This window comes from Monodelphis domestica, chromosome 1 (assembly GCF_027887165.1).
Source record: "Monodelphis domestica isolate mMonDom1 chromosome 1, mMonDom1.pri, whole genome shotgun sequence".
NCBI classification, from domain to species: Eukaryota; Metazoa; Chordata; class Mammalia; order Didelphimorphia; family Didelphidae; genus Monodelphis; species Monodelphis domestica.
The window spans coordinates 259,136,394-259,160,591 of NC_077227.1; the positions used below are offsets into that span (position 1 = coordinate 259,136,394).

The 24,198-nt window shown below is 35.7% G+C and overlaps 1 protein-coding gene across 6 annotated transcripts in view; it reads left to right on the forward strand.

The window, feature by feature from the left end:
- Window positions 1-24,198, forward strand: part of DPF3 (double PHD fingers 3) — a 437,118-nt gene that overhangs the window by 159,968 nt on the left and 252,952 nt on the right. For 4 of the 6 annotated variants that reach the window (XR_008914980.1, XR_008914982.1, XM_056810706.1 and 1 more), the window contains exon 2: window positions 10,419-10,579. Coding sequence is in view for 3 of the 6 variants with exons in the window: in XM_056810706.1 (XP_056666684.1) it covers window positions 10,419-10,579 (161 nt within the window). In the remaining 3 variants the exon portion in view is untranslated. Of the gene's footprint in view, window positions 1-6,371; window positions 6,551-10,418; window positions 10,580-24,198 lie in introns of those variants that run through there. The other 2 variants (XM_001375890.4, XR_008914981.1) reach the window with 2 other exon arrangements.

A 24,198-nucleotide genomic window follows, 5' to 3' on the forward strand; every position in this document is an offset into this window, starting at 1 on the left:
GTCATATTGGGCATGAATACTATCTACAATATCTTGAATGAATGCCTATTTAGCCCTGATTATAGATCTCCAGGGAAGGGGAACTCACCCCTTCTGGAGGAAACTCATCCTATTTTGGAATGTTTTTGAATAACCAGGAAGTGTTTCCTTATATTAAGCCCAAATTTACCTTTTTCTAACTTCCAAGCATTGCACCTCATTGGGTAGCTGGGGGAATGATGATGCCATTGACAGATAAGAAAGCTCAGTAAGTAAGTTTTAGGGGGTTGATGATGAGTTTGATTTTAAATGTGTTGAACCTGAGGTTTTAAAAGGACTTCCAAGGGGATGAAGTTTAGTAGACAGAGAAATAAAACTTGAAGCCTAGGAAAGAATTTAGGTTTAGAGATGAAGATTTTAAGTCATTTGCTAAAAAACATGGTAACTATAGCCTTGGGATAACAGATAGAGTGGGAATAGAGAGAGATTAGAGGTCCAAGGACAGAACCTTCAAGGACTTCAATTCTATAAGAATTAATTAAGTACTTGCTATGTACAAAGAACTAGCTGTGCTTTCAGTGTTCAAAGACAAAATGAAAAACACCTTCCCTCAAGGAGTTTACATTCTACAGGGGAATGCTCACAAAAACTTGTAGACAGTACTGGAAGTGAAGGAGATGCCATCACTGAGGAAAAGGGAATTGAATTTGGAAGAGAGATTTGCACATTCACAATTTCACACTGGATTTTGGCTAATTTTCATTTCTGCCTGGACAAACAGAACGTGTAGACAAAGGTACTAAATATCCTGATTGCCTTCACATGGTTCAACATATTCTCTCTCTCTCTCTCTCTCTCTCTCTCTCTCTCTCTCTCTCTCTCTCTCTCTCTCTCTCTCTCTCTCTCTCTCTCTCCTTCCCTCCCTCCCTCCCTCCCTCCCTCCCTCCCTTTCTCCCTTCCTTCCTTCCTTCCTTCCTTCCTTCCTTCCTTCCTTCCTTCCTTCCTTCCTTCCTTCCTTCCTTCCTTCCTTCCTTCCTTCCTTCCTTCCTTCCTCCCTCCCTCCCTTTCCTTCCTCCCTCCCTTCCTCCCTCCCTCCCTCCCTCCCTCCCTCCCTCCTTCCTTCCTCCTTCCTTCCTTCCTTCCTTCCTTCCTTCCTTCCTTCCTTCCTTCCTTCCTTCCTTCCTTCCTTCCTTCCTTCCTTCCTTCCCTCCTTCCTTCCTTTCTTTCTTCCTTCCTTCCTTCCTCCCTCCCTCCCACCCTCCCTCCCCATCTCCTCTTTTCTTCCTCTTCTTCTTCTTTCTTCTTCTTCCTCTTCTTTCTTTCTTTCTTTCTTTCTTTCTTTCTTTCTTTCTTTCTTTCTTTCTTTCTTTCTTTCTTTCTTTCTTTCTTTCTTTCTTTCTTTCTTTCTTTCTTTCTTTCTTTCTTTCTTTCTTTCTTTCTTTCTTTCTTTCTTTCTTTCTTTCTTTCTTTCTTTCTTTCTTTCTTTCTTTCTTTCTTTCTTTCTTTCTTTCTTTCTTTCTTTCTCTTCTTCTTTTCTTCTTCTCCCCCCCCCCTTCATCTCAGTGGAAGAAAAAAAGTGTTGGTAAAATCTTGGTTTGAATCCCACTCTGACTTTTGCTATAAGCAACTAGTGGATAAGTTCCTTAATTTTTTTTAGGGTTATGGATGCATGCTTGTTACTTCCCTCACTTATCTCTAAGAGGCATATTAGGCTAGATTTATCTCTATCTGTAATCTCAGACTTTACTAGACCAGGGATATTAAAAATTCAAAACAAAAGCTTCTCCACTGGAGGGGAGAGTCTTAGGTTATATTCCCTAACTTAATTCATTCCTTAAAACACTGATTGCATAAATGGTCATCATGAATGACAAGTTGCAGTGAATTTATTTATCCAAATAAACAGCAAATAAAAGACATTGGGGTGTTATACAGATTAAAATTTACCAGAAATACACAACAAATGGGCTTTTTATATGGGAAATAACATCTCAGCTCATACCAAGACATAGGACCGAATTTCATCCAAGGAGAAGTTCCTTCCTTGAAGCCTCTTAGTAAGCAAGTTGAAAATCAGAGACATGTTGAGGAGCTAAGTTCTCTTCCAAGCCTACAGCTTCCCAAGTTTTACTAGCTCCACATATCTCTCTTGGAGAATGGAATTACATGTCTGGAACGACATGTCTCTCACGAGAATTTCTCATCCTAACTAACTCCTTATGTAGGTACACAACATTGACTCAGTGTTCTCCTTACTAGTTACAATACAAACAGGAGCAAGGAAAATGCCTTGGGCTTGGTTTGAAGCCAGATAACATATGTGTTATGAAGAGAGGGAAGAATGAAAGGTGACTCCGCAGTTTCTAGCTGGAAGGCTTGAACAATCATGTTACATGTGACCAAATATGGGATTTGAGAAAAAGAGAGTTTCAGGGGAAAGATAGTAATACGGTTGTATGTGGAGCAAACTCCATATACAATAATGATGGACATGAAAGATAATGGACATGAAAGAGGTCTAACAAGTATTTTGTAATAGAGGCTTGACATGTAGGTGAGAGGTCAGGGGGGGTGGGAGATAGATTTGGTAATCATTGAACCTATGGGAATAAATGAGGTCTGAGATGACGTGAGTAGGAAAGGAGAGGGGCATAGTGTATAGGGTAGGGTGTTAGGGGGCACCTGCAGTTAGGAAACGGGAAGAGGTAACATGATAGTAGGGACTGACTCTGGAATCAGATGACTACAGTGGAAATCCCAACATTGACATTTACTATCTGGTGACCTTTAGTCATGCTGGGAGGTTTGTTCTGCTCAATTCTTCACCCAGAAGTAGAGGCTGACCCTCAAGGCAGAGGATCCACACATATTAGAGGTTGTCCTTGGTGATGGAATCTTCTTTTTCAATGACCAGTTTCTTCCACATCTCAAGCTGGAGTTCTAATGACAGATTGGATATAAGGGATAATGAGAATTTTAAAAAATGACTTCAAGTTTTCTGACTGAAAGTCTAGAAGAATAGTATCTCTGACAAAAAGAATGTTAGGCAGAGGAACTTGACCACTTAATTTCTCTGGGTCTTGGTTTTGTTTTTTATAAGATGGAGGGGATTGGAAAAAAATGATGTCTAAAGTCCCTTCCAACTCTTAAAAATTCTGTCATTCTAGGAGCAAGTGAATGTATTGGTGGAAGGCATATTACAGGCTCAAAAAGTAACATTCATGGAATTGTTGGGTCTAGTTTGGAGCAATCCAATTTCTTTAAATTCTGGACCATCTTTGCTGTTTCAGAATCCATATTTTATCACAGTCAACCCTCATTAGGCATTTGGAGAGTTCTTGTAGATTATCTTTTCTAAGTAAAAAACCCTTTCTTTAAAGCTCTGAAATCTTTTTGCCTCACTTCTAGTGCAACAATGATGAATTCTCTTTTATACCCCTAAAGTTTATTGTACCTGAGGAGTTAAAGTTGGTCTGGTCAGAGTCATTGAAAAACAATTTTTCCCAGACAACTTTGCTTTTCTCTTATTCTGTCTCTCCCTGAGAACTAAGGAGAGCTCAACAATTTTTTTCTGGCCTTCATTGTTTTCTGATCACAGCCCTGAGTAGCCTGAAGTCAGTCCTTTATGAGAATATTTCATTTTGACAGGTGTCAGTTTCCTCAAACTCAAGTCATCTATCATTCCCAGGTTACCCAGCCTTTTTTGTTTGGATGAGGATGGACAGAAAGCTGATAGATGGTAGTGATCCATATCCAACCTTGCCTGTGGCACCCCATTCCTTTGCTATGGAAGGAGCCATTTTACTTTTTCTTAATGTCCCTGGAAGTTCTATGCAGATGTCACATCAGTTTTATCTTCTTGGGGTATGCTTATTGTTGTAGAAATATCATGTTGGGAACAGATTTTTCTTGGTTTAAATTGTTTTCCACAGTTGAGGTGCCCATCTTTTTATTCCAAGGGAAAGAGGTTAACTCAGCAAAGGTTTTGGCAAATTACCTTATTTAGACACAATAACTTACCAAGTAGGCTTACAACTCTTCTGCTATCATTAATACTATGAAAGAGATTTCAAATTTTTCATTTTAGAATCTCTTCCAGCTTGATCTGATTACTAAGTGAGTTTCCTAGAGGCATCCATAGAGAGGAATGTTAGATGTCAGATTGTTTTAGTCATTTCCAATTTTTAATAGGCTTCTGATCTGGTGAAAATATCTATTATTTATTTTCTTGGAGTATTACTCACGTAAAGATCATATTGAAAAATACAGGTTTTCTTTCCCCTTGTCACTAATAATATGTCATTAAAATGAAAAGTATTTAGAGTCCAATAACTTTTCACCAGAATTGATATTTTGCTTAGCTTTTTTTATTCCATTCATTGTGAGACACTGAAATTGTATAACTTGTGGCGCAGAGTATTCTGGAAACAACATTGTATTGCAATTCAGTTTCTCCACATTCCAGTCCATCTTCCATTCAGTTCTCAAAGTTATCTTCCTAAACTGTGGGTCTGACTATGCCACTTCCCTATTTAATCCAAAGATTCTTATTCCCTCTATTATCAAATATAAAATTCATTGGCTTTTAAATATCTTTATTACCTGGCCCATTTTTATCTTTCCAATATTCTTCCTTTCCCTCCTAGAATTACTCTTCCTTTCAATCTTCCTCTCTTCTCTAGATATACTCTAGATATATTGACTAGATATAGTCAGTGAGACTGGCCTCCTTAACTGTTCCTTGAATAAGACATTCCATCCTCTGGGCATTTCCCTCACCTATTTCCCCTGCCTGGCACTCTCCCCCTCCTCATCTCGGCCTCTTGGCTTCTCTAGATTTTTTTAGGTATCATATAAAGTCCTTTCTTCTGCAAGAAGCCTTTCCTGGTCCCTCTTAATTCTAGTGCTTTACTTCTTGAAATTATCTCCAAATTATCCTATAAAAATCATGATTGGATATAGTTCCATGAGTTGTTTTCATGTTGTCTTTTCTATTACGGTGTGATTCCTTGAAAGCAGGGCCATTTTGCCTTTCTTTGTATCTGTAGCACTTACCTGTGAGGCCTTAAGACAGTCACTTAATCTCTGCAGGCCTTAGATTCCCTAAATATAAAATATGGGGTTATGTTTAGTCAAGATGAAACTCACAATCTTTAAGCACACTACAACTTTATTTTTTATTTTAAGCCAGTTTGCTTTTGGACTATTCTGTTGGAAGTACATTATCAACATTGCAGGAGAATGCTTACTGGAAATCTTCCTTCCTTCATTCCTTCCACCCCTTTACAAAGGGTTTTGTTTTGAATAAAAACAGAACCCTAAGGTATCAGAATGGGCAGAAATCATCTAATCATAGGATCATAGAAAGATGATCTTTAGAGATTAACTTTAGAAAGATTTTTAGAGATTAATTAGTCTATCTCAGTATTTTTTGGACCAATTAAGAAACTAAGATCCTGAAAGATAAGTGTGCTTTTAAGGTAAGTAACCAGGACTGTTCAACTGTGAGATAACTTACCTTTTTTATTTTTGTTGTTCTTTTGGTTTTATATTACTTTTATTTCTGAATATTTTTCTTCCCTTGTATCTATTCTGAAGAAATAGACTGAAGGGTGGTTACAAAATGGAGTTGGTTTGGTGTGAGAATTGAGAGAACCAGTCAGATTCAATCTCATGAACACTGGCTCCATCTTGTGCTGTCACATGTATTGTCCTCCAGCTTGCTGCTTTTCTGTAAACCATTCGTGGAAAAATAGATGGCATAATCAATCCATCTATAGTTTCATAAAATGCAGGGGGATGTAATTAATCAGCATCTCCCAATTCTGGGAAAGCAAAGTCCTTAAAACCCACTTGCCCCTTCCCAATTTGGAAAATCTATCATCTTTCCTCAAATTAGAAATTAGATGAGCTAATTTTGTATCCTGGTTTATATCCTGTTAATTGTTTTCTTTTAATGAATGAAAATCTGTGTCCCCTTGTATTCAGGGTCCAATGCCAAGCTGAGGAGGCCTGTTTCCGATTTGATATGCAGTTGGCATCCATTGCTTAATAAATCAATATGCCGAGGAGCTCAAATGTTTTGTTTCTTTAGTTATTTCAGATTTCATGTTATACTCAGAGAACCATCTCTTGTAACAAAGATTAAAAAAAAAGAAAGAAGAGAAAAAAATTCAGGAAAACCAACCAATGCAGTGTATCATACCTCTGCAAAGAGAGGAGGAAAGTACAACTTTTCATTTCTGTTCCAGGACCAAACTTGCTCACTATAATTATACAATATTCAATTTCATTTAACCTACTTTAAAGCAAAATATCCAGTGTGTAAATAGTTAAATAGCTAACATCTTTTTGGCAGACTTTCAAAAGAACTTAGATTACCGTTCCTGGATGACTAGACATAGTATCTTCTTTTCATCACTTATTGCAGTGGCGTAGCTGGTAATGCTTGCAGTACATTGGGACAAGGCACTGTAGTGCCAAGGAAATCTAGGCCAGGTGGTTTTCACCTTCCTTTTACCATGCCTCCTGTCAAAGTTCTCAGTTGTGCTACGCCGGTCCTGCATTTCGGGTGAGGAGGAATTTCAGCAAGTGTGACACGGACTTAAACATTTGTGGAAAACTTAGTTCTTTATCTCTTGTCAATCTTCTCTTCCTTGTTACTAACTTTGATTACACCAGATTATGTGCCATTTCATTTTATAGCATTTTAATAAGATCTCATTTCCCCCCTATGTTCTTCTCCAGCTGTGTGTGATGTGTATTTGTTTTAATTTGATTACACTTTGATTCAGGAGCTGATATTACAATTTTATATGTGTATGTATGGTTTTTTTTGTGGTGATTCTGGGAATATTAAATGAGCCTGCACCTCCTGGAGAGAAGGATGCCAAAATTCACATGCATGAATTAACTCTTTCAGAGGATTGGTCTGGGGCAGTGTGCATGTAACTTGTAAATGGTACCTTAGACGTGTGAGAGGTGATGAATCTTTAAAAATGATGGGTTTGCTTCATATTCAATATGAAGATTAGGTCCATTAACAGTTGTAAAATACTTTTTGGGGTGGGGTGTGTGGTTCTGGACTTCTGATTTTGTCTATAGAGATATCCTTTTGTAGAAACTTCTGTAATTATAGTCTTAGAGATGCTTGTGTTGGGTGCTGCTGCTGGTGGTAAATTAAATGACTTGTCCTATGTCCACAGCCAGCAGGGATCAGAGGTGGTCTTGAATCCTGGTTTTCCTGACTCCAGCATAGTTCCACTTCTCACTGCGCCATGTTGTAGTTTGCCCTTTCCAAGAGGAAGGGAGAGAATTTGATTCAAAATGTAAAACAATTAACAAACAGGTTAAAATTAGCTTTTACATGTAATTGAGGAAAAAACCAAAATATTTAAAGAAGGTATTTCTGAGAAAAATAATATAAAAATTTAAACTGTATTCTCTTTTTCACTTGACATATTAAAAAAAAAACTGGGTACCTTAAACTTTCTATTTTTTTCCATTCTCATATTCAAACACAAGCAAAACAAAGATTCATTCATTATGGGGCTTCAATATGAGCTGGTCTCTCCCCCTCTGCTTAAAAAAGTTTAGCAGGGTTTTAACTGGTATATAGTTAAGCAGTTACATTTGTATCTTAACTTTTCTTTTTTCACTGGCTGCTCTCTTGTCCCCCACTCCTCACACACAAAGTTGGTTATGGTTATTATGTATTTTGTCTTCAAGGACATTTTTATTTTACTTCTTGTAAGCTGTGTGAATAATGTTCTTTATTCTCTGGAATGTGACTTGTTAAGTAAATTGAAATAGAGAAAACTACAAAATTTCTCTAAATTAGTAGCATTTACACTGGCCTGAGGGAAACACATAACCTGAAATTTGCCCCTTTTTATATCAGGTGTCCCCCCCCACCCCTCCCCCCCGTGCCAAAACACAGAGATGATATTTTGCATATGTTTGTTAGAAATATTAAAAAGTATTATTGTTAAAGTTTTATCACAGTTAATTTTCTGCAAATACATGATTGTAAGAGATTTATTGTATTTTTACCTTACAAAGATCCTAAACTCTCTACATCTTAGTGTCTCTACAGCTGAAAAAAAATCATCACCATTAGCCAAATTCCTGGCCAAGGGATAATTGTTGTTAATAGGCTCGCCAAACTTATCTAGACAGGTCTTGGGTTCATAGCCTTTGAGCCTGTTGTGGTGTTAATATTAGGTGGTGCAGGGATAGAATGTCAGGCCTGGAGTCAGGAAGAACTAAGAACTAATGACTGAGGCACTTATTAGAGGACATGACTGAAATAACTGAACTACAACCTGAAACATTCTTAGTCCAGTAGGACCTGCCAGGGTTTGTATTATTCCAGCACAGACTTTGAGAAAGAATCCAGGACTTTAGAGTATGACTTCAGTGAAAGTGGGTTTTCATTTATTTCTGCTGACTAGTCATTTTAGTCATGCTTGACTCGTTGGGGACTCATTTGGTGTTTTCTTGGCAAAGATAGATGGAGGGATTTGCCATTTTCTTCTCCAGCTCATTTTACAGATGAGGAAACTGAGACAGTTAAGTGACTTACTTAGGGTCACACAACTATTAAGAGTCTGAGGCTAGATTTGAATTTAGGTCTTCCTGACTCTAATAAGCCTGTTGTTCAATCCACTGTGCCACCTGGCTGCCCATGATTTTGGTTTACATCTGAGGTTGGGGGTCCCCCCCTTATTTCAGTGTAGCATACTTTAATTTTTATATTAGATATCATTAGATCTCATGAAATAAGATTCAATAGTTCTAAATTTACTCTAAAGAGAATTTGATTGGAATGTATATTTTTTACTATGTAAAAGATATGGGTCCCTACACTAATACATATAATTCCAATTAGTGCTAATAATGAATTCCCCTCAAGTGTTCATATGTATTAAAACTTGCATTAAAATTATATAAATTATGGTAATCCATTCCAGCCAAATGGGGAATAATATAGTAGGAATTCAAATTATGTTATCAGCTCAGGGCAATTCACACTATTTGGGACCTAGGAATTCATAGTTGGTGACTTTGTTTTTTTTGAGGGGGGGAGGAGGGATACAGGACCTAAATTTTACCTGTAGGATGAATCTCTCATTGGGGAATCTCTTTGGTCCAATGCATATCAGCAGCTCATTTCTAATTTACAGTCTTCAGAGAGATTTGCCAGGGGCCATTGCGAACCCAAGGAACTTGCCCATGATGATACAGGATGGATCAGAGGCAGACCTTGATTCCAGTTCTTTCTGACACCAAGGCTAACCTTCACTCCACTGTGGCATACTGCCTTTTGTGATTTTTTTTTATCACTAGTAAGAACATGATATAAGTCGTGATCTTTAAAAATAAATCAAACCCTTATTTTCTGTCTTAGAAATGATACCAGATATTGGTTCCAAGGCAGAAGAGTGGGTTAAGGCTAGGCAACGGGGGTTGGGTGATTCATCCAGAGTCACACAGCTAGGAAGTGTCTGAGGTCACATTGAACCCAAGTCCTCCCATCACCAGGTCTCAATCCACTGTGCCACTTTGCCCCTAATAATGCTCTGCAAGCCTGCTCTGATGTCTAAAATGGTTGTTTCCCAACTGTGTAGCAGACTGGCTACAAATATTATTTTTATGGATAGTTTGAAGCACAGCTGGTTCCCCCCAACCCAAATGCACCAGTTTTTCTTAAAGGCAGTTGATTTTCAGCACCCCACTATCATTGTTAGTGGACTTTTAAGTTACCTGGTGAACTTTAGAGTCAAAATTATTATTATAATATTTTCTAGTATTCATATGATACTTTAAGGTTTGCAAAGAACTTTATAAATATATCTCATTTTACCCTCCAAATAGCTCTGGTAGTAGAAAGAGTACTGAAATTAGCAGTGGTGGGGCTATGCTTTGAACAAAAGTAACTCAATTATTATTAACTTATGTGACTTGGACTTTGTATGTCTCCATTTCCTAATCTGATAATGCATGCTTTATGAAGTGATAATAAAGCCTAGCATTTATATGTTGCTTTGAGGTTGCAAAACTTTTTACAAGTGTTAACTCAGTTAACTGAGACATCAGATAGAAGTAAAGTGACTTGCCCAGGGTCATGCTGCTAGTAAATTTCTGAGGTAAAATTTGAATCCAGATATTTCTGACTTTAGATCCAGAGTTCTATCCATTATACTACTTTGCTGTTCAGTGAGAACATGCTCAGGCCAGCTCTGATACTAAATAGCTCTTGGTTCATTGGTATTACCCCTTTTCCTAACGAGAAAATGATACCTGTCCTTTACTGATTTCCAGAGATGTACTAAAGATGGATGAGATCATATTCACTTTAAACTCCTCAGAGAAAAAAAATGCATTGTGTGGGTAAAGAAACATTAGGTTTTATGTTTCTGCTTTGTTCCTTTTGGCAGGCTTGGGGATCAATTCTACAAGGAAGCCATTGAACATTGCCGTAGCTACAACTCAAGACTGTGTGCTGAGCGCAGCGTGCGCCTCCCCTTCCTTGACTCTCAGACTGGAGTGGCCCAGAACAACTGCTATATCTGGATGGAAAAGAGACATCGGGGACCAGGTAGGCAGTGTGATCTGTGAAATGGGCATATTTATGTTTTCCTGTGTATATATGCATAATTGCAATATTTTTTGAGAAAAAAATGGACTAACAGGACAATATAGCTTAAAATATGAGTATGTGGGAGAAATGAGGTGGCGTGGTGGAAAGAGCACTGGGCTTGGAATCAGGAAAAGTCATTTTCATTAATTCAAATCTGGCCTTGGACACTTACTAGTTGTGTGACTTTGACTTAACTCTGTGTTATGATTAAAATTATCTTGAGAGATTGATTTTTTGGGTAAGAATATTAATTTATTGATCACATCAGGTTTATTGGTTAGACTAACATCATAACCAATAAAGTCATATAAATTTCCATGGTTCTCTTGGGTCCAGGGATAACCTGAGCTGGATAAGGAAGGTTAATAAATTGATTTTTAGGAGTTCATCATTCAGCCCCTCCTTTGATCATCCCAAGACATCTTTAATTGGTGAGCACTAATTAAGAGGTGGTCTATCAACCTATTCACCCTTCTCCATATCTATATCATGGGGAATATGTACACAGGGAAAGAACCCTTCTTCCCTTCATTTATTAAGCAACATCTGTTAAAAAGGAAAACACACCTTGGGCTTTCTAAGGACAAAGAAAATGCAAAAAGCAGGAGACTGGATGGTATCTCTAATCCAGATCACAGGAATACACAGTAATTTCCCTTAATGTATAGGAATTAATATAGTATATGAAAAAAATTCTCACATGTGTTTGCTTCCATGTGTAAAATGAACTGGAGAAGACAATGGCAATTGTCTTCCATTCCAGTATCTTTGCCAAGAAAACCCCAAATGGGGTCACAAAAAGTCAGACACAACAGAAAATGACTGAACAAAAAATGTATATGTATATGTGATGTTTCCATATACATAGAGACTGAGGTATAGCAGCTCAGAAAACTGCGACATAATAAAAAAGGCCTTAATTTGAATTCAGGAGTATAAGGTTCAAGTTATGGCTTCTCTATCTACCAATTGTGTAACATTGGTTGCCAATTAGCCTCAGTTTCTCTAATGGAGCTTATAATATTTTCTCTATTCACCTCACAGGGTTCATAGTATCTAATGAGAGCCTGTGATTTTTAGAAATAAACTGTTATAAAAATCTAAGCTATATAAATGTAAAATTTTACTACATAAGTACAAAATGGGGAAGGATGGCTCGAAAATAGATTATGTGAAAGAAACATTTAATGTGGCAGGCACAACACTATTTTCCTGATTATTCTAGATATTGTTTACCCCTTTAAATTACTTTGGATTTATTCTGATTGCATTTTATACATATTTGTCTAAAGACATATTTTCTAGTGGCATAATGTAAACTGTTGGAGGATAGATGTGGTTCCATTATTTTTTTTTTGTGGTTCTATTGTCTAGCACACTACCTGGCACATAGGAGCTATTCAATAAATGCTTATGATTTGAATAGATGGGATTGATAGAAGGAAGGACTGATTAAGGGAGGCAGTGATCAGAAACAAAATAGATTTTTTAGGAAGAACAAGTTAAAAAGAGAAAGAGATAAAAGTAGGAAAACAGGAGAGAGGGAAATGAACAGTTGGTAATCATAACAGTGAATGTGAATGGGATGAACTCATCCATAAAATGGAAGCAGATAGAAGAATGGATTAAAAACCAGAGTCTGAAAATATGTTTACAAGAAATATACTTGAAACAGAGACACAGACACATATAGAAAAAATAATGAGTTGGAGAAGAATCTATTATTCAAGGGCAAAAAAGGCAAGGATAGTAATCAAGATCTGAGACAAAGCAAAAGCAAAACTAGACTGAATTAAAAGGGATAAGCATGGAAACTATATGTAGCTAAAAGGAACCATAGACAATGAAATAATATCAATAATAAACATGAGCAGCAAATATAGCATCTAAATTCTTAAAGGAAAAAGTTAAGTGAATTTCAGGAGGAAACATGGCAAAACTATATGGTCCTCAACTTTCCCCTTGCAGAACTAGATAAATCGAATAAAAAATAAACAAGAATGAAGTCAAGGAGATGCATAAATTTTGAGAAAAGTTAGATAGGATAGTCTTCTGGAGAAAACTGAATGGGAATAGAACGGAGTATATCTTTTCTTTTTTCCAGCTCTATCTGGCACCTTTGCAAAAATTGATTATGTATCAGGTCATAAAAACCTCAGAGCAAAATACTTTAAAGCAGAAATGTTAAATGCATTCTTTCCATATAATAATACAATAAAAATTACATTCAATAAAGAGCCATGAAAATCTGTATTAAACATTAATAGGAAATCTAAATAATCGAATCCTAAAGAATAAGTGAGTCAAAGAACAAATCATAGAAACAATCAATAATTTCATTAAAGAGAATGACAGCAGTCCTATATTTATGGGATACTTTGGGATATTTATGGGATAGCCAAAAAGTACTTAGGGGAAAATTATATCTCTAAACACTTATATCAATAAAATAGAGAAAGAGGAGGCCAATGACTTGCACATACAACAAAAACAAAGCTAAAAAAAGAACAAATCAAAAATTCCAAATTAAACACCATATTGGAAACTCTGAAAATTAAAGGTGAGATGAATAAAACTGAAAGTAAGAAAACCATTGAACTAATAAATAAAATTAGGGAAAAACTGTGAAAAAATCCCTCCCATAATAAGATAACTACACCATTGCTTAATTTGATTTAAAAAAAGAAGAAAACCAAATTAACAGTTAGTATCATAAGTGAAAAGGGTGAATTAAGCACCAATGAAGATAAAATCAAACAATTATTAGGAACTATTTTGTCCAGTTATACCCCAACAAAGCTCACAATAGAAATGAAAAGGATGAATATTTAGAAAAATATAAATTGCCCAGATTAACAGAAGAAGAAATAGAATACTGAACCTTATCTTAGAAAAAGAAGTTGAACAAACTATAAATTAGTTCCTTGAGAAAAAGGATGAGATAGATTCACATCCCGAGGACTAGATGGATTCACAAATGACTCCTATCAAATATTTAAAGAAAAATTAATTCTTATACTATATAAATTATTTGGAAAAACAGACAAAGGAGTCCCACCAAATTCTTTTATGACACAAATATAATTTTGATACCCAAACCAGAAAGGGCAAAAATAAAGAAAATTATGGACCATTTTCCCTAATGAATATTGTTGCAAAAATTTTAAATAAAATACTACTAAGTATATTATAACAATTTATCACAAAGATCATACACTATGACCAGGTGGGATTTATACCAGGAATGCAGGACTGATTCAATATATCAGCATAATTGAGTATATCAAATCTGACCCCGCCCTGCCCAGGACATTCATTAGCTGTCTGACTGTGGGTAAACTGTGTTTGCCTTAATGTACTGAAAAAGGAAGTGGTAAGCCACTTCAGTATTTTTGCCAAGAAAACTCTATAAGGGGTCACAAAGAATTGGACATGACTAAATGAATAATAATAAAGAAAGAAACAAAACTATAACTCTTTCAACTGAAAAACTAGTTGAAATAATTAAGTATTTTAACAAAGTTGCAGGATATAAAATTAATACACATTAATCACTAGCATTTCTATATATTCTCAACTCAGTCTAGCAGGAAGAGATAGAAAGAGAAATTGCATTAGATAAGAGAGAATATTGTGGGATATAAAACATATAATTTTTGATTATATTAAATTAAATTTTTTTGAACAAATAAAAATCAATGCCACCAAGATTAAAAAGAAAGCTCAGGAAGCTAGGAAACTTAAAAAAATAAATTTTCTCTGAAAAAAGCCTAATTTCTCAAATATATAGAGAATATAGAGAATTTATAACAATACAAATCATTCCCCAATTGATAAGTAAATGATCAAAAGTTGTGAAGAGGCAGTTTTCAGAAGAAGAAATCAAAGCTATTGAAAGTCATGAAAAAAAAATGCTCTAATCTAATCATTGTTGATTAGGGAAATGCAAATTAAAATGACTTAGTACCACCTCAGGATTATCACATTGGTTAATATCACACAAAAGGAAAATAGCAAATGTTGGAGGGGATGTGGGAAAATTGGGACACTAATGTATTGTTGGAGGTGTTAATGGTTGAATGGGTCCTAATCTTCTGGAGAGCAATTTGAAATTATTCCTAGGGGGTATAAAACTATGCATAACTTTTGAGTCAGCAATACCATTACTAAGTCTTTATTCCAGAAAAATCAATGCAAAAGGAGAAGGATCTATGTGCACAAAAATATTTTTAGCAGCTCTTTTTGTGGTGTTAAAGAACTGGAAACTGAGGGGATGCTCATCAAGTGGGGAATGATTGAAAAAGTTGTGCTTTGTGATTGTGATAGTATACTATTGTGCTATAAGAAATGATGAGTAGGATGCTTTCAGAAAGACCTGAGAAGACATATGCAAGCTTACACAAAGTGAAATGAGCAGAACTAGTAGGACATTGTACACAATTTACAACAATATTAAATGATAATCATCTCTGAATGAATTAACCATTCTCTGTGATCCAAGACAATTCTAAGAAATTTATGATGAAAAATGTGATCCTTCCAGGTTGATGGAGTCTGAATTCAAATAAAAAAACACTTTTTAACTTTACTTTTCTTATTTTTTAGTCTGTTTTTTTTCTAACATGACTAGCATGGAAATGTTTTGCATGACAACACATCGAAGATATATATATATATATATATATATATATATATATATATATATATATATAATTTTTTGCTTGTCTTTTCAAGGTGTGGGGAGGAGGAAGAGAATTTGGAGCTCAAATTTAAAAAAATGAATGTTAAAAGTTACTTTCACATGTAATTGAAAAATTTGATTAAAAAGCACAAAAGGAATATGTAAGAAGAAGAGTGGGTTGGGGGAAACAAAATGACTTCTATTTCAGATACATTGATTCAGGATGATGATGGGTCATAGCAGTGATATCTAATATACAATTGAAGGCATGGGATTAGAGGTTAGTGGAGAGATGCAGGTCACATGTGTAGGTCTGAGAAAGTTGAATTTATGAGAAATATTGAGGTAGTCCTCAACAAAAGAAGTTTAGAGAGAGAAGAGGAGACGACCCAGGATAAAGCATGGAGTATACTCATCTACATCTATGGGATGGGGGTGGGGGAAATTGCAGGGCAAGATATAGATCATAGTTCTTTAAAGGAGAATGGTAGGTAGAAAGACAAATTGTTAGAGAACCATGGCACAGAAGCATTGCAAAAATTTAGAGTAGAGAGCATCTAGGAGAGATTGTTCAAACACTGCAGAGAAGTTGAGAAAGATAAGGATGGAGAAAGGGCCATTCAGGATAGCAATAAAAAAATGATCAGGGTGACCTTGGAGAGAGCACTACCCTAATAAACTTGGCTACTTCAATTAGAAAAGTTAGAGACTCCGAGGTCAAGTTTGAGTTTCCCTATCACTAGAAAGCTCAAGATGAAATTATTCTTAGGTTTTTCTTTCTAGCTTCACTCTTAAGGAGATGTCCAATTTTCCCATCAACTAAAATATAATCTCCAGAGGGCTTGGACAGATTTCACCCTCTATTAAAAATAGTAATAAGAATCAGAGATCACTAAGATACCTTTTAGCTCTGAAATTCTAAAGTGCTTATTAAATACACACTGTGTACTTAGAAGCAGGTAATACTCATCTGATCATTACTATTGAATGTCCTACTGCCCATCAAGGTTGAAAGAGAATAGTATTAGTACATAAAGAATTGACTTAGATGAGTAAAGTTTAATGATTCAGGTCACTGCAAGATTAGTATAACTAAGGAAGAGTGAACCTGAATTATGATAGCCCAATTACAGACAGCTGTAGTGGTATAAATTAATTTTACAGAAATAGAGAAAGGCAAGGGTTATTTATATAATTGACCTCACTTAAATAAGCCTGATATATAAAAATGCAGAATTACCATAACAAGTTAAATCAAGGAGCACTTGTTTGTTTTATAAAAAGAGCTGCTACTAGATTCCTTTAAATAGTAAGATGTCACTAGTGTATGAAACCTTTCCTGGTCACTCCCAGCTGCTAGAAGTATATCCTTTAAGATTATCTTCTCTTTGCTCTGTATTTATCCTGTATGTTTATATATATATATATATATATATATATATATATATATAGTTTCCATCATTAGAATGTAAACTTGTTAGAGCAGGAAATATTTTTTTGCAACTTAGCATAGAACCTGGCACACAGTAATTGATCAATAAATGCTTGATTGATTGATTTAGAAAAAATTAATTTACCCACAACTTTCTAGATGTACATCTAATGTGTATAGTGATATATACAGTAACTTAAAGGTTGTAGGAATTAGCCACAGTTGTCAATTATCCAAAGTAAAGGTATCAGACACACTCAATGTGGCTCACAACACTCCTTAATGGACCCTGACAAGATTAAAATTTAATTGGTAAATATTTAACAAAATGAATAAAAATATAATGAAACAAAGACAATATCACTGTTTCTATTTGATTTTGACACCACTGATCCAGAGCTATACTTGATTTTAAGTACCACGGCCAGCTCCATTTATAAAACATCTTCAGTGACCTGAGGTTAAATAAAATAGTATTCGGGAATTTAGAATGAGAATTTATACTTCAAATCATATCTTGGACTCTTAACTTTCAATTCTTATTGTACTCCCTTTTGTGAAAAGGAAGAAGCAAAGGAACAACATTCATACTAGATTACAGAAGACAAATGATAAATTCAGCTCCCTAAATTGTTGTGAGCAGGTAGATGGGAATCAATGTTGGATTCACAGCCCCCCCCCCCCAAGAAATAAGAGTCTCACTCAAATGACCTTATGTAATCAACTAGGACTAATGCCTTTATATTCAAATATTTTTTTGAACAATGAAGGGTAGAGTTAAAACTATCAAATTTAGAATACAGTTGAACTTTGATGGAGCTTTGACCACATTAGAATTGGAACTGTTGTCACTGGTGTAGATCACAACCCATCTGTGCCTGTGTGTCCTTGTTAATATCACAGAGCCAGGTGGTGATTCAGTGGACAGAATACCGGGCCTGGCATCAGGAAGACTTGAGTTCAAAGCAGTCTCAGATATTTGCTAGTTGTATGGCCTTGAGCAAGTCATTTGATCTCAGTTTTCCTCATCTATAGAACGGGGATAAGAGTAACAACTTCTTCACAGGGTTGTTGTGAGGATCTCATTAAATGATATTTGTAAAATAGTTAGCATAGTGCCTGGGACATAGTAAGTGCTTCATAAATACTTATTTCCTCCTTCCTTCCATGAATCCTCTGTAAGGGGTTTATCCAATGTACTGGAGACCTCTCTCTGAATCTTAGTATGTTTTTAAAACCTGTACCTTCCATCTTAAAATCAATACTGTGTATTGGTTCTAAGGCAGAAGAGTGGTAAGGGCTAGGCAATGGAGGTCAGGGTCACATAGCTAGGAGGTTTCTGAAGTCTGGCTCTCAATACACTGAGCCACCTAGCTGCCCCTTGAATCTTAGTTATTTTGAGGATACCAGTACACTTATTGGAAAGTCTGTCTGCTGTTCCTTGGCCTTATTTCATGACTGATCCATCTTCTTTTTGGGACATGTTTGTCGATGATTGTTTTTTAAACCCCACTTCTTGTGCATCAGTGGCAATATTCTGTAATCCTTTTACTCCCACTATGCATCATTCCATTGCTTTTAGAGGCATCTAGGACTTTGATTCTTTAATTCATGGTTTTCCACAGTTGATTTATATAGAATTCTTGTGTGGAAAAAAAAGTGAGTTTTGGCTATAGGAAACAGCTTGAGATTTTCCATTGTACTGCACAATTTCCAAAATATCATTCAAGTTGCTCCCTTTTTATTCAAATCTGGGTTCAGCTCACTCACTATCCATCTCTTCTTTCCTCATGGACTATGAGGCCAATCTCCTTTGGGTAGTCATAGACTTCACTAAGGAGGTCCTCAGGAGTGTGAGATTTGATTCACTTGATGACCCAATGATATTCTGTAGAGAAGAGTGTCTGGGGAATCTCACTCTCTACATGACCGTTTTTTTTTTCTATTTGGATTTTACATTATTTGGACCTCTTTCATGAAAGTAGTGAACAACTCTGGTGAGCATACATCTCCCTATTTTATTCCTTTCTTGATATTAGTTATTAGATGATCAATGAATAGTTATCTCTGGATATATCTACTAAGTAATACTAATAGCTAGCGTATAGGTTTGTAAAATATTTTAATTATGGTATTCTTTCAATCTCATAATAATCCTGTTAGGTAGATGCTATCATTACTCCTATTTTACAGACGAGAAACCTGAGACTGAATTAGTTTAAGTGACTTACCAGGGCTCACATAGTTTGTAAGCTTCTCAGTCAGTTTTTGAATTCAAATTTTCCTGACTATAAGTCCAGAGCTCAATTCTCTAACACCATTTAGCTGCCTCCATTGCATTGGGGACACCTTTGTCAGAGCAGAGCCTTTAAGGCTTTGTTTTGTTTTATTGAGTCAATTATTTATTGATTTTTATTTCTTGTTTACTAACAAACAATAAACAAAATGTGACTGCATATTTTCTGTACCTCTTTATCAGTTATATGCCAGGAAAGAAGTAGTCTGCTGAAGAGGACTGCCTATAGTATTTTCATGAAGGATACCTTCAAAATATGCAAGGCTATTTTCATTAAACATTAAAAATATATTTGTTGTTGTCTTTTTGTCTATATCATAGTCATCCCTCCACCTTCCTTTGGATGAAACATTTCCTTGTGACAAAAAACAGTTAAGCAAAAGCACATTATGTGGTGTTCATACCTTGAATTGTACACAATATTCTGTCGTAGTAATCCCCTACATCTTTACTGTGATGGAGATGTATGCTTCATTTTATTTCCTGTAGAACCTTTATTAGTTTTTTCAGTTGCTCAGATTTTTATTTCCTTTTAGACCTTACTGTAGTTATTATGTATATCACTACCTTGGTTCTGCTTAGTTCACATATATCTTCTGATATTTCTCTGAATTATTTGTGTTGGTTGTTTTTTTTCAGAATAATGATGTTCCATTGTATCTATATGGTATAGTTTTTTTTTCAGTCATTCCCCAATTTGTGAGAATCTACTTTTTTTCTAGTTCTTTACCACTTCAAAAAGTGCTGCTATGAATAATTTGGTATGTATTGGATCTTTATTTCTCTCTTTGATTTTACTGGGGCTGTATTCCCAGGAATGAGTTTGTGGGGTCAATGGATATGGAAAGTTTAGTCATTTTATTTTAATAATTCTAAACTGATAGAATAATTGCCTCACTCATAGTTTCACCAAAAGTTCATTATTGTTCCTATTTTCTCCCAGTCCCTCAAGCATCAACAATTGCTATTGCTATTCTTAAAAATCATTTCTGAAAATTTGCATGGCATTGAAGTGAAACCTCAGTTATTTTAATGTAGATTTTCTTGGATAACTGTATTGCCAGGAATAGTTTAGTCATTCATAAATGCTCATCATATAATATTGCTGTTACTGTGTACATTGTTTCCCTGCTTCTGCTCACTTTACTTTGCATCAGTTCATGTAGGTCTTTGTGATGATTAAAATAGTTGGTTTCATAAACTGTGGCAGATAAAAGAGTGTTTGGCTTAAATTGTGAGCGCAGAAAATATGGTTTCAAGACAGTGTCTTGTTTTAAATCAAATATAAGGTGGTTGCCAGGGAAAAATTCCCAAATATTAAATATTCCCAAGTCAGCTGGGTTTTATAGAGATTTTAATTAATACAAATGAGGAATTAAAGAGAGAGAGAGAGAGAGAGAGAGAGAGAGAGAGAGAGAGAGAGAGAGAGAGAGAGAGAGAGAAGGGGAATAATGAGAAAAAAGGCTAGGCCAGCTTAGGCCAGCCTTAAGAGAGAGAGATCAGTCAGTCTTCAATCCACTCACCACAAGATTTGTCCCAAGCAAAATTCTAGTGTTCAGAGAGATACCAGTTCAGCTTTGCCATCTCCAGAGAGAGATTCTTCTGACAGTCCCCTAGAGAGTCCCAAGAGACTCCAGTGAGAGCCCTCTTGCTCTCAGCTTCTGATCTCCTTTTAAAGGGAATTTTCTCCTATGTCTTCTCCCCTAAGTTCTCACATCTACCAATCACAGTAGACGTTTTCCAAAGGACAGACCATTCTTAATTCACACCTAAGTAGGCTTAAACTTTTGATTAAGTTCACACCTGGAAAAACCTCTGAGTAAATTCTCACCTCTTTGCTCCTTGTAAATTCACAAGTTGCCTGACCTTTATAGGTACTTAGCACCCTTTTGTATTAGATCTAAAAATAGGCACAGCTTAAGAACTTTTGCCTTACTATAAGTATGGGTTTAAGTATTTTTCATTGTTTAGCAAGGAGTTTCTTCTCCTAAAGCATGCTTAAGTAGGGGTGGAGTAGAGGTCTCACATTCCTGATTTAAGTTCCTTCATTGTTTAAAATGGGGAATGGTCTTAACCAAATCTTATGAAGTAGGGTCTGAGAATTTTTAAGATTCACATCTTTCCAAGCCTTTCTTAAATCATCCTTCACATCATTTCTTACAGCACAGTACTATTCCATTATAACCATATACTACAACTTGTTTAGCCATTTCCCAACTGATGGATATACCCATAGTTTCCATTTTTCCACCACAAAATGCACAAAATGAGCTGATATAAATATTTTTGCATAAAGATATCCTTCCCCCCTTTTTAATGTCTCTTTGGGATATAGACTTAGTAGTGGTATTGCTGGGTCAAAAGGTATGCACAGATTTAAAGCACTTTGGTCACAGTTCAAATCATTCTCCAGAATGGTTGGATCAGTTCACAACTCTACTAGCAGTGCTCCAATTAATAAATGTATATTCTACAACAAATAAATAGCAGTAAAACCAAAGTCTTCAGAAATTCCATAATGAGTACAATGACCTTGTACTAGGATTGGGAAACCATATGAATGTGTCCAGTAATTCCTATCCTACCTGATATTTTTCTTGGATCTTCAGAGCATGGACTTCAATGACTCTAGAAGAGAGAGCAAGGCTGGTGATTTTGTGCAGTTCTGCTTCATTTAAATCCAATTCATCATAACTCAAGAAATCACCCCATGATGTCATTGGTTCTCTCTTAAAATGAAGGATAAACAACAATAGCTCCCTCTGGGTAGTCTATATGCTAGAAGAGTACTTCTGCTGGTGTAGGCAGTGGTTATAGACTTCTGGTTAGGATTTTTTATTTTTACAAATGAAGAAACTGATCCCTCCTACTATGTAGACTATATGAGGAGACTGTTTGTGACAAAGTTGTCCAAAAAGAGACTAGGCTGTCTCATGCAGACTCTGCAGGTGTTCAAGTAAATGCTATAGATCCCACTACTCAGGGGATATTGCAATGGAGGAGAGTGGAATTCCCCTCTCATGCTGAGAGTTTACCACCCTACAAATTATTATAGGAGACAAGTGCTTGATGTCTTTATTTCAAACCATGTTTCTAAAACATACTTTATCCCTGCTCTTTTATTAGCTTGCCTGTGGGTTTTCCAGAGATGTACCCATAGAATTCAGGTCCAGCTGGCTGGTTATGGATCTGGGCTTCTCTAATTTGTCCTTCTCTATCTCAGCAATTCATAGATACTCTGCTCACCACATATGTTTCTGGCCCACCATACAGAGTTTTCCTGTAACGTTTTATTTTATTTACTGGCATGTAATTTGTGGGTTGAAAAAATGTACATGCATTTAAGGTACCTTTAGAAGCAGCTTAAAGAATCATGAAGTCATTATCTAGAAAGAACGTATATATTGTAAGGGTAATATTAGAAAGTAAATATTGTTTTATTAGTTTAGGGATAAAAAGTAAAGTGTTTGGCTTGAGAAAGAACTGGAGTTTGAAGCAGAGCTGAGAGAGCATGTTGATTTCAGATGTTGACAGTTATAACTGTTTTTCTGTGTCAATTACTCTCTCTGGCAGTTGGGAGTTGGTCTCTGGAAGTTGGCAGAGACACACACTCAGAGACTCTCTCTCAGGGCTGGAGGAGGTAACATCTTTGCCTCTCTCTCTGTCTGAGGGAAAGATCTGAAGGAACTCAGTGTTTTCCTTTCCCAACTTGGAAACACTATTGACTATATATTGCAGTTTTTATAGATTGATTTAACTCTGAGAAGACCAAAGAAAAACCTGGTCTTTGGTTTGGACTCTTGAGTCTGCTAAGGATCAGAGTCCTAACTTGATTCTTGTTGAGACTCAACCAGCTAGCCTTTGATAATTTATAATTTGAAAGTTAATTTAAGAATTATAAGGATAATGGTGTTAGTTTTTATTATATAGTATAAATTTTTGGGTTAGTCAGATTAGGGAGGAGAAGTGTAGCCTGTGGAACACAGGAGAAGCAGTTCCTTGAGGAACCAGGGAGTTTATTTAGGTGGATTTAGAATCCCTTAGAATTAGAAATTCTTTATTATCCTTATATATTTCAACAAATATTTTATTTTTATAAGAGTCTCTTTAGCATTCTTGTGCCTAGCCCTGAAGGGAAGTTCACATTTGAGTTTCACTTCATCACTGAAGATACTTTTGATTACATCTATCAAAAGTATATGAACAGTTTGAACCTGATTGGTGAGTTATCCTATCTATATTTTATGTACCTTGCCATCATCATTTATTTTTTGTAATATATACATATATATGTAAATAAATTGTGGGATAGCTATGTGATACTGTGTGAGATTTGGAGTCAGGACAACTTGAGTTCAGATATGGTCTCAGATACATATCAGCTGTGAAATCCTGGGCAAGTCACTTAACCTCTGCCTGCCTCAGTTTCCTTATCTATAAAATGAAGATAATAGTACCTACTTCCTAAGATTGTTTTGTAGATCAAGTGACACAAAATATTAAAACATTTTGTAGGCCTTACAATGATATATAAATGCTAGCTATTGTTACTATTATTATTATCAGGAACTTGATTCTCTTTCTTGAAAAGATTAACTTCTTGAAAGTTAAATTGGCTTATTATTCCTTGGTTGTTGGCCAGTCACTTCAGTTGTGTCTGACTCTTTGTGATCCTCTTTGGGGTTTTCTTGGCAAAAATACTGGAGTGGTTTGCCATTTCCTTCTCTAGCTCATTTTTACAGATGAGGCTAGGTTTGAACTCAGGAAGATGTCTTCCTGACTTTAGGCCTGTCACTCTATCCACTGTCCCACCTACTTTATTCCTTAGCTCTCATCTTCTCTCTCTTTCACATTTAATTGTATTTATTAAGTATTTATTAATACTTAGTATTTATTACTAACAAGGATTTATTAAGCTCCAATTATATGCCAGACCCAATACTAGACACAGGATATACAAAGACAAATTAAAATTACTTCTGCCCCCACTCACAGAAACAACATGTACTTGTGTATAAAAATAAACATGGAATGTACAAAGTAAGTAATTTCTGGGGATGGATGGGTGAGAGGGGATATCTAGAAAGACATGCCGAGTCTTTTTTCCCTTCAAACCTTCTGTCTTACTATCAGTTTTAAGACAGAAGAGTGGCAAGGGCTAGGTAATC